This window comes from Anopheles coustani, chromosome 3 (genome assembly GCF_943734705.1).
Source record: "Anopheles coustani chromosome 3, idAnoCousDA_361_x.2, whole genome shotgun sequence".
NCBI lineage: Eukaryota > Metazoa > Arthropoda > Insecta > Diptera > Culicidae > Anopheles > Anopheles coustani.
Genome location: NC_071288.1, coordinates 5,724,247 through 5,736,004, shown reverse-complemented (window position 1 = coordinate 5,736,004; position 11,758 = coordinate 5,724,247). Strand labels below are relative to the sequence as shown.

Sequence of the window (11,758 nt, the reverse complement as noted above, 5' to 3'; positions counted from 1 at the left end):
AGAAGACTCGCGGACCGAGATGCTGATACCTCTCCGCGGGTGTGGAGCGTGTGCTGGTGTGTGCAGGCCGCGCTTTAAGCGCCACCACCCTCGCCCCACCGCTTCCACCCACCACCTTTCGCCCACCCGCACGCGATCGACGGGCGGGGAACGGGAAAGCAGAAAGTGCGCGTCTTCGGCTCGAGCTCGAAACACGGAGCCGGGTGGGTGCGAAAGAGAGAAAGGAGAAAGCGCTTCGGAAGAGCATCTCGGCGAGCTCGCGCGAAGAGAGAGGGCAACCCGGACCGGCCGGCCCCCGATGGGGGGGAAGGCCTCTTATAAACACCTCGGTAGCGCGAGGAAAATTGTCAATCCGTGTTTAGTTCCGTACCGGTGAGGAGCCTGCCAAGAAGCGCAAAGCGAAACGATTACAAACCCGACTCCGTTCCATCTGATACTCGAGAGCGCGTCAGTGACTTCCGCCCAGAGCTCTACCATGAAGCTGTTAATCTGTGTACTGAGTGTGTGCGCCCTGGCCGCGGCCCAGGACTTCAAGGAGTGTTTGGATAAGGATTCGATCTCCTGCCTGCAGCTAACGGTACGAAAAGCGATAAGCCAAACGCCTTACGAAGCGTGTGTTGTGTGTGGTTCGGTTGTTTTAGTTGGTTAATTCCACGAGAGTATGGACAGTTTCGGTGGCGTGGTTCTTAGTTAACCACCAGTGCTAAATAATACCAGTGCAAGATAAGCAATCATGAACAGACAAGACTTCATAAGCCGAGGAATAGTCAAAGCTTAACATGTTCAGTGTAAAACCAGGGGAATTTGGGAAGATTTTGGAGGCTAACAAACGATTGGTGCCTGGACCTATGCATTCGAACCCGCCCCGTTCCGTTCCGTTCCGATTCCGATCATGACACGATCACCAACATCCACTTCCACTTCTACTTCCAGTTCTACCGCAAGGCGCGTGAGTTCTTCGACCAGCCGCAGATCAGCGTCGCCGGTGGACTGTCGTTCGTGAAGGCGGCCGGCCGTGACTCCCGCTCGTACAGCGCCGACAGCGCCCAGGTCGAGTCGGCCAACAGCGTCGAGTCGCGTGAGGAAGCCCTGGAGAACTACGTGTTCGAGCGCTCGGTCAGCTTCCTGCGGGAGCGTTCGCTCAACCTCGACATGGCCGGTGCCGCCCGCAGCCTGTCCACCGTCATCCCGGAGGAGGTCAAGGGCCAGATGCGTGCCATGGTCGCCGAGGCTCGCGGTAAGAAGAAGATCCTGAAGGCGCTGCTGCCCATCCTCGGACTGGTCAAGCTGAAGATCGTCGGTCTCGCCATCTTGGCCCTGCTCGGCATCGCGCTGATCGCCAAGAAGGCCCTGATCGTGTCCGTCATCGCCCTGGTTCTCTCCAAGTTCCTGTTCCTGAAGAAGCTGCTGTCCAAGAAGGACGAAGGCCACACCGCCTACCACGGCTCGTCCGGAGGTTGGGAGCCGAGCGGCTATGGTGACTATGGTTCCCACAGCCAGCCCGCCCACTCCATCGCGTACGCCGGCCACAAGCCCGCGCGAAAGTAAGTTCCGGAACGCCAGCCGGAACCACAGTACCAACATCACACACACACACAACCCCCTCTAATTTATTGCGAGCGTCGTGCGGGCCGAACTCTGGGGAAGTTCCCGGAAGTCTCCGCCCGAGATCGAGATTAATTTATTACCCTAGCCGTTAGACGAGGAATTGATTTGTTCATTTGTTTTGTTGTGACCACGTTTTGCTCTACCAACGTTGACAGGGTGTCCTGTATTGCCCGCGTGCAATCAAACACACACACACACAGATATAGGAGGCACACTGTAAGCACACCATTTCCTCCTTCGACCGACCTACAAGAGGCCATCGATCCCGCGCGGTCGACACTCGTACCAAACACAGTAACACACACCACAAAAATACTATCGCAACCACTGATAGCTGCTAAACACTACCTACTACTACTACTACTACGACTACTACGTCTACATCTACGTCCTATCGTGAAGCGGTCGCGCTTCCTTTAATTTGTTTTACTCTCTTCGATCTAGTCTACTGTATCTATACACCTTGTTTACTTATCCCAAAACCACAAGGCCGATTGAGGTAATTCGATCCGGCGTCCCAATCGATTAGTGTTAGGCTCGGACTTATGTACCCACACACACTCACACGCCCAGCGTCCACCTCAGGGCCGGCTCCGAGCGCGTACGGGGTTTGCCGATTTTCTTTTTCTACAAGAAAACGGACCCCGAGCCCGGAATGTCGGCGGTTCGCCGGGCGGTGGTCCGAAACGTAACCGCAAACTGCGCACCGCACCGTTTGCACCCCCTTCCATCTTCACCCTACTGCCCACTTTTCTCGCCCGTACCCTGGCCGGACCCACAAACCTACACACACACACACACACATGGGTGGGGTTTGCGGGGCGCCAGCGGGTTCGATTCTATGACCGAAGTTCTAGTCTTCTATCTAGCTAGCTTTTTCCGCCCATCTTAAGCAGATTTAAAAAAAAAACGGAAAGGAAAATTCATCCCTCACCTCGGGACACCCGCGGTGGATGGGAGTTGCGGGAGGCGGGGACCGTTCAGCTTCCAACCCATTATCGGACCGATTTTACCGCTCCACTTGCCCCGTTAGAATGGGGCGAGATACTGGTGCATAATTTTCGATCAAGTGGTGGCTTGGCGGAGGCTGTGGACTCGGCCGGGAACTCACGGTGCTGTTAGAGAGGCACGCTAGATACCTAGGCGTGACCCCAACCGACAGCTAACCGTAACGGACCGACGCCAATTACGCGTGCGCACGGGAAAACCGTACGCAAAGCAATTTCATTCCGACGTCCGGGAATCGGCGTGCTACCCGCCCCCACCCGTTTCTTCCCATCCATCGTGGCCCGACCCGTCAAAGCAGGCCATCTTCAATCCCATGCGCACGAACCATGGGAAAGAAAAATGGAACGGAACGGAAAAGAAACATGGAGAACTACTGCTCCCAGAATACAACTAATAGGAAAGGAAATAGGATTCTGAATTCAGCTTCCACAGGATACAGACACAAGCAAGGTAACGCCACCTCATCAACCCACATACATTGTAAATAAGAGCAAAGAGCGAGAACTGGAAGAGGCAAAAAGAGTAGAAATCAAAGGAAATAAATGAAATGCGAAAAACGTATCAAAAAACCAAAAACCACCGTGCTGTGATTGGGTTTCATTCATTCATTCGTACGGCGATTGTATCTACCCTGTATGGCGATCGAATTCCTTTCTCCCGAGACCTAGCAGCAGGGGAAGCCTTATGCCGGCGCGATGGCAACGAAAGCGATCCGTTTGCATTTCAGCGCTGAACCCACCAGTCACGCAGTGCAGTTCCGTTGTGGAACTGGAACGCATGCACATGGCGGCTGACTTCCCCAAATCGAAAGCGAATCGTCGTGCTGACCTCATTTTGGAGACTCCGATCGCCCGGTTATGGCGTGACACATGCATCGCTCCAGCTCCAGGGGTTGGTGACAGCTTCGCGCAAAAGCGCACATGGTTCCGCGGTGGTGCGTACGTGCGCGCTAGTCAACGATGTCACGTGTCACGCATCCCATTTCACGGTTCGCTTTCGAAACGCCGAATGAGGGGGAGCGTTGCGGATTCCAGGTGTGACGCTACTGCGGGCAGGAATTAGAAACCGGTTCGGGCTCGAAATAAAACACGGACCAAACCAAATCCATAAATTTATTCCTTCCTCCCCGAAGTGGCGGGGAAGGTTTTGTTTTGCTTTTCCTGCTTCAGGTCTTTTATTTTGTTTTACGACACCATCCAATAAACGGACGCCAGTCTGGGAGTGGGGCCTGCGGAGTACCCTGGACCTTCCGAGTAGTCTGGGAGGATGCGATCGTTTTGCCCCTCGGTTGGGATTGGGGACGCCACTCCCGAGATGCCGTTTGCTTTCAGAAGTGTGTTAATTGCGTGTGGGCTCTGTCTGTAGCTTCCCCCGTGCTATTAAATATTACCTCTATCGGCGGTGCGATTATTACGGGGCTTTTCTGGTTTTCCACCCGTTCTTTCGCCCAAAAATGTTCTCCACCTTCAAGCCTTCCGGGCGCGTTCGGGGGCTGCAGTCCGCCGATCGATCTCGAGGAGTGCATTCTAACTGCCTATTTTTTATTGATTTACAGTTGCTCCCCGCGCTCCGGGTTCGGGTTTCTGGGGCAAGAATGTCGGGTTTATTTATGCTAATTTGTGCGATCCGAGCAGGTGGCCACCGGAAATGGGCTATCTTTTTATTTTTATAATTGGCCTAAGGCCGACCGATCCGATGACAATGGTCGAAAATGGGGAAACCACTCACCGGACGCGCGTTCACATGGAAGTGCTACCCGTAAACAATCGCAACAACAACAACAACGGACCGAAAGGTAAGCGCAAAAAAAAGGGAACTCCAATCCCGGACCAACCTAAGAGGTACAAAGAACGTTTCCTTGACCACCCACCGGTGCGTACGCGAGTGGCGATTACGTTATGCTTTCACCGTGCGCCCGAAATGCGCCAACTTTCACTTTTACTGACCCCCTCCCCCCCCTCATGTACGTCCCCGTTTTGTTCAGCCCCCCAAAGAGGTAGTTCCGGGCCACCGATGCTGGCCTCGATTACGTTCCGCGAAAGACAAGTCATGCCATCGGCCGGTGACATTTTGATTGATCTGATTGGGTTTTGGTTTGGGCTTCTCCCTCGGCATTCCGACCGCCTTTCGCTGGAGGCAAATAGATTGTAGCATTCTTGATTTGTGATACTTTTTCTTGCGCTTTACATACGAGATGACAGTTTGGATCAGAAGGATCCTTGAAGAAATTAGAAAGTTTTAAAGTAGTCTAAAACTAAAAGCTTTTCTAAACCATTATTACACCAACACAAATTTTAATACACATCAACACAAATACGAAAGTAGAGACAATCCTTAAAATTTGATGACTTTCTCGACGTAGCCAAAAGACTGACTTTCTGAAATTGAATCTTTAACAACTAAAAACCGCTGATGTTTAACTTAATATGCGCAACAAATTGAAAACAATGTCTGCCTCTTTGATGTCTCAATCCATGCAAACTCCAACGGAACGAAGCGGTTTGGTGAAGCGCCCAATAAAATGCAACTCAAGATCCGCTCATCGAACCGACAAAACCGAGTCTTGCAGACACAAACTTTGCCTACCTCCAGGCGTACCCGCTTTTTCACCACACTGCACGCTGCGTGTCTTGAGGAACTTTCTCCGCCTTACGCTTTCTCGAGCTTGATCTTGGGTGGTTTGTCTTTTAATTCGCTTTGAAAACTTTCACCACGACCCTCCCAGCCCGGGAGTCAGGGCTCTGCGCCGTCGCTCAGCCGTCGGTGTAAACTTTTTAGTTTTTCCTACACTTGACAAACAAGAAATCAACGACTAACTTTTACCGGATAGCATTCTTGTTTATTACAATAAATTTCACTCCATGGAGGCATGCCGAAGAACTTTCTGGATTTTCTTTCGTTAGGCTTCTTTGTATTCTATGGAACTCTCGTGATACGGATCAGCAGTTAATTTTAATATTTTCTTTACGTTTCCTAAAGGCTGGGAAAAAAACGACACTAAGTATAAACTACTCAGAAGTCAACAGTTGCTTATTTCAGATATGAAAACAAGCCCCTCAGCTCTATTTCAAGCCGTCAGCTTGCAAGACACACCCTGCCCGGTGGCTAATAATGGTGCTTGCTAATAAATTATGGAAATGTTGTTCGATGGGAAGCCGACAGAAGGCTTGACTCAGCACTTCAATTCGGGCGATCTGAATTCGAACCAAATGGACGACAAATGTCTGTGGGAAAAATAAGCACAAAATAATGGATTACGAAAACTCAATCAAATGGAAACATTTTTGACACCACACGCAAAATCGCAAAAAAGTCACATTATGGTTCCAAGTGTTTTATGTCGATGTCCGATTCGGTCCGTTCTGAAGCGGATTAGCAACAGGACGCTAAGGCCATAAGATAAATTTCCCAAACTGCTATTATATTATCACACTCTGCCATCGCTCCCTCAGTTCGATTCCGGAGATTTATGGTTCGTTGCAGGAAATTACTTTTCGAACAGAACTCCGATGGAAAACCCCTCCACCGCCGGCAGAAAGAGAAAGAATGATAATTTCTTAATTTTCCACCTCATTTGCTGGTGACCGGTCGGAAAAGTCATCCCGAGTGGTAATGAAATGTCATTCCAATGACCGCGCCATGTTGCGGACGAAAAATCACAAGTTGAATGGACGTCAGGAAAACGGGTGCGTCTGCCGAAAAAAAACCCCCAAAGTCGGGTTTGATAACCTCACGCCTGGTGCGCTGCTTTACCCGGAAAATCTAGGTCAATGGCACCGACCAATGGCCTCAAAAAGCAAAATACAAATTCAAGTTCGAGGCGGAGAAGGGTGAGCCTGGTGTTTTTGTTTTGCGCTCTCATCATTTATTCGCGCGCGCTGCTGCACCCAACTGCATCGCGCCATTCGTGGAGGTCGCGAAAAACCGACGAAACAGGCACATGAATCGTGAGGAATTTCACCGCCAGTCACGCGCCCATTCCCTATGCCCTTCCCATGGTACAGCGAGGGAATACTAAAAACGAAATGAAACTATTTCATTTCACAGTCAGCCGGAGCTTCGCTGGCGAAGCTGGTGCATTCCCCAAAGCCACGCGCTGAATGCAATGCACTTTTGCACATTTTTCCCTTCTCGCGCTAACGACCCACCGTCCGCGCCTTCGTCCCGCGGTTCCCGGGGGTCCGCCTTGGGGAAGGCGGCAATTATTATCTCCTCGGGACAGTGAAAAGGGGGAAACGAAACGGGCAGTTTTACGACGACGACGGAAACCGACCGAACCAGAGACTGGCGAACACGTCCCGGCCCTGAAATATAACGGAATGTCAGATCCGGGCTCGTGCCGCGAGAGCCAGAAATAAAAAGGAGCTGTAGTAGAGCCGTTTGCTGCCTCCATTAAATTGCTGCATCATGTGCAAACGCGTCGCCAGGCGATCCTTTCGGGAAGGCGTTCCGGACGGACGGACGGAAGGACGGAAGGACGGAAACCCATTAACATTCGGACGACGCTGAAATGATGGAAACCGGGCCGAATTGCTATCGATTTGTATCCTCATAGTTTTCCGAAGCCCAGGAGTCGCGGGCTCGGTATCGATCGAAAGTAAAGTGTACCGCCCGCGACTTCGGCCGGGGCAGTGTCCACTTTCTCGCTAAATGGCCGGACGCCTGACGTCAGTGAATGGCCGCCGTCCGGCAGAAGCCGTCGAGGCGCTCGGTCGAGTGGCCATTCGTTCAACCCGCTCCGCTTTCTGCCGCGGGTTTGGTGTGTAATTTTTCCTGCGCTTCCACGATTTCCTTTGCACTTGCCATGATTTGCATGCTAACCACCACCACCACCACCATCAGCACCATTTGTACACGCGCTTGCAGATGTTAAACGGAGAAAAAATCACAACACGACGCGTTTAAAAGAGTCCGCGAACAAAAAAAAATCCCACCGGGAAAACACATCCGGTCAAAAGCGACGCCTGGGTGTGGGGAAAGGCGGTGGGGAATGGCTAATGGATTGAAAAGCAGTGGCCTTTGGTAATTGAATTGCTTGCAATTATTCACACTCCGCTTTTGTTCAATTTTACATTGAATTCTTTTTTTTTTGCTTCCCCCTGGCACTGGAATTACTTTCATTTAATGCAAAACGAGATACATTCCGGCCATTAAAAGTGATGAATACTTTTTTCGCCCACAAGAAAGAGAGATGACGCTGGCTGATGGTAATGGCCAAAAATGTATCCCTTAGCTGGGAAGGACGGGATTGCGTTCAATGATTTTAAATCGATGTCCATTCAGAAGGGAATAAAACTTTTCTTCATAATTCCCCGAATGGAAAAGTTATGTTTCCAGGGTCAGTGGATTGAAAACGCCCAGTTTATTATCTGAGGGAATCAATTATAAGTTCTATCGGTAATCCAGAACATGGAACTCGAAGGAAAACGCTAATTACTGTTTTCATAATCCTTCAGCTTCGAAGAGGTTCAACAGTTTCATGCTAAAAATATATTTTTATCGACCATAGAAAAACTGTTTCAAATTACAAAATTAAATGCTTCAACGTGGGTTGAAACTTATCTAAAAGAATGTTTTAACCCAGGTGGACCAAACACTACTATCAAATATTTATTAATCGACCCAAAGGTGCATTTTATCACCACCCATAGATGACTAACTTGAAGATAAATTTTGGTGACTCGCTCCACGTGCGGTCCGGGTTTTTCCGTAAAATATGAACCTCCCCCTTCCGGTCTCTTAACGATCCGATGTAGATTGTGTTCGTCTTGTCGTAGAAACACGCGATCCCCAGCGGCAAGTTCACGTGCGAGTGTCGCCCGAACAAATCGTTGCCCGGCGAGGTGGAAAAGATTGCCAAAGGAAACGGCGCTCATTTAGGCTACGCCGCTCGGACCCGAACTGCGCCTTCTAGGGCGCCGTTCCGTTGCATCCTGTGCCCTCCGGGCGGCCATTCCGAGGTACACACGCACACACGAACGCTTTGGCGTAAATTATGGCGTACCTTCATTAATGCTTTGATTTCGGCTAACCCAAGGCCCATCCGAAGGGGGCCCCAATCATCGTCATTAGCGTCATCGAAGCTGAGCGGAAGCGTTTTCGTCCAGGGTGTTGGCCCCATTTACGTAAGGGGCTGTGACCCATTTCGGGGGCTTTTCCCCCCGTGGGGGGGGTTAGGGGTCCTTGGGATGAGGGTTTCCGGTGAAAGCAACGCGGTGGCCACCCCGAAACCCCGGAGTCAACCCGCGCGCGTACTTACTTAGGTGGCTTAGAAAAAAAAGTCAAGCAAGACGGGTGCAAGAAAGCACCTAAACAGGATCCCGGGAAAATGCTCTTCTCGTTCGGTGTGCGACCGCAACTCACACCGTACGAATCGACCCTCGGAACCGCACGAAAGTGAAACCCGGCCTGCATTAGAAAACGCACCGGGAGTTTAATTACTTTCCAGCGGCGTCGATAGCCAGCGGTCGCCCAGAGGGAAGGTGTCTGTTTACATGGAAGTTCGATCCAGCGCTCCAGCTTCACCATGCGACCGACCGTGGCCATTACGGGTACTTAGACACCGGTTGTAATTCGTTTCACAGGAAAGGAGAGCCCTGGATGGTTTGCAAATGGTTTTCAATTAGAAATAAATAGTCCTTGCTTTACATGATTATGTCAAATAGTTTCGAGCGAAATGACCCATTTTAAATATTTAATTTAGTTCTCCGTAAAGAGTAAAGCAATTTCAATCAATTTGCAAAATCATAGTAAATTCTTAACAGGTGGAAACATTCTTTTTAAATTTGGTCCAGCTTTAACATGGCTTGATGGGCATTTGATTTACTAAATTAGATAAAAATTAAGTGGCATCAAAATTAAACTAAAATTATGTTTGTTTGCTTGTTTTCAGAACGTTGGCTGTTTTAAAAATAGTTCATCCTTTTTAACCAAACACGGTTGAACGCCGACGTCAGTGTGTGAGCTCGCTCCACTGACCTTTCACTCCGGTCCCATCCCGAACCCTCCCGTGGACAACCGAGCCACCCTTTCTCCCTGGCCAGCCGAGATGACCAGCACGTGAAACGAAGCCGGACATTAATCATCACGATTCGCTTCGCCGATTCCGACCACGCGATACCGTCTGGATGAAGGGCCGGGGTGGCCACTACACTGACCCCGAAGCTTCCGAGTGTGTGGGGATCGAAGGTTGGGCAAAGATTTTCTCACCACAAACACACCCACACACACACACACACACGCGGGATCGGGACGACGCACGGTCGGACCACCGTCTGGTCACCATTAACCGAGAGCGAAAGTGAGTGAAACGGAGTAACGATATATTTTTGCCCTACCCTGCCCAACCTCCCCACATGCCTCTCCGGTCATTCCAGGCGGCATCCACCGAGGTTCATTTTCTTCCCGACGGTTCGTGTCCCCTTTTATGCTCCCGCACCTTTAGGAGACCGCCTTTATGTATGTATGCTGGAGCCCCGCGGGCCTGCGGTCGGTTTTGTGGAAATAGAAAGGAACCCACGGCACGGCCGGTGTTAGTGAGGGTCTGGGTAGTTTTTTTTTCATACTTTCCTCCCCTTCCCCCATTGTCACCCTGGAAAGGGGCACCTTTTTACTTTCAATTTCCAGTTCATCCCTGGGGCGCGCGCGGATTCCGGAGGCTGGCCGGGGACGCAAGATAAATCTTAGACGAAGAAAAAACTAAAACGAGTACCGATTTCAATGTGCCCAATAATGGTTTTCCGAGCGGGAATGCGTTTTGTTCCCTTCGCCGCACCGATGCTTTATTGTCGAAAAGTGAATGTACGCCATCCCGGGGAAGTGGCGCGGACTGACCGGGACCATTAGAATGTACGCCACGGCGACGCACAACTTTCTTTCGCCGGCCCGTCGATGTTGAGAAATGGATTGTACGAAAACCATGCTCACTTCCTGGACGTCCAGGTCAACAATGGCAGAAAATACGAGGGTTTAAATTTCCTCGAGTCAAAGATTTTAATCTACTATCGAAGTGATGCAAACTTTGATTAGAAGAAGATTAGTTTTGAAATTGAATAATGTAAATTTCTCCCAGCGAAACAGCACATGAGTTTTGTCTTCACGATGAATTTAGAAGTTCGAATTTGTGCACTCGAGTTCCTTTTAAAAAAAGTGGAAATAATTCCTATTTAATAATGCAGTCGAAAGAAAATAAAAGATTTACCTGCTCAGGAACATTGAAGAACGATATATTTTATATAAATAACAATTATCGTGCGTTACATCTTAAGCTCATAAAGTTATTCAACATAAGCTCAAACAGAAACGGTAAAAATATTCCAGTAACGTTATTTTCTATTTTCTATAAATCAATGCGATCAAACAGGAAGAGAAAATAAAATACTTCACTAATATTCCATCCTGTTTTTCCATTGATATTTTTCAAAGTAAAGGAAAATAACAAAGGAACTTCATAATGAAGTACGGAACCGTACCGTAATCAAAAAGCAATGCAAGACATAATGCCCGCATAGAAATGCATAACCAGCGGAAGAAACATGTCACATGCCAACCCCCATTCAGCTGCCATATAAACAGATGCCTAATTCGATTATGATGAACCCAACTGTATGATTTATGCATCGGGAAAAAAACAGCTCCATAGAGACATTTGTCACCCAAACACACACACGCAAGCATCGGCGCGCGCGTTGCCTTCCTTTCATCCAATCAATCATCGATCGATCGCTTCGGGGAACTCCGGTGCGACGCATCCACTTTTCACTAACATGTTCCCTTCGCCGATGGCGGTGGAAAATCAGGCCTCCCCCGGGTACACCTGCCCCTTCGGCAAACAAACAAACCACTCTATCAACCTTCAATTGCGAACACCAAACAATCGTGCGACAGAAAATAAATACCCTCGCGAACGGGGTCCAGCCCGGGGGGTTGGTAATGCTCGCTCGAAACACAACCTTATCGTTCCGTATTTTCCGCATCGATCCGCCAATACATTGTCCCTCCTCCTTCCCCCCCACTCATACCCGCATAGCGGTGGAAAACGGCGCGCAACTTGAAAGCGCAGGTAAACATGCACCGACCCTTACGGAACGAAACCCGAACGGTGGAAACGCTGCGTGCCCACCAGTTTTCCCGCCGCCTCATG

The 11,758-nt window shown here is 49.8% G+C and overlaps 1 protein-coding gene across 1 annotated transcript; it reads left to right on the top strand.

Annotated features, from left to right (window-relative positions):
* The first annotated feature begins 475 nt into the window (after nt 1–475).
* LOC131259350 (uncharacterized) lies at nt 476–1,548 on the top strand. The gene is made up of 2 exons (XM_058260819.1): nt 476–577; nt 934–1,548. Exons 1-2 carry the CDS (start codon nt 476–478, stop codon nt 1,546–1,548), a joined length of 717 nt encoding a protein of 238 aa, XP_058116802.1.
* Nucleotides 1,549–11,758: the final 10,210 nt, after the last annotated feature.

Coding starts and splice junctions, on each gene's coding strand:
- LOC131259350 (XM_058260819.1), top strand. CDS start 476: ATGAAGCTGTTAATCTGTGTACTGAGTGTGTGCGCCCTGGCCGCGGCC. Junction 578..933: donor TCTCCTGCCTGCAGCTAACG/GTACGAAAAGCG, acceptor TTCTACTTCCAG/TTCTACCGCAAGGCGCGTGA.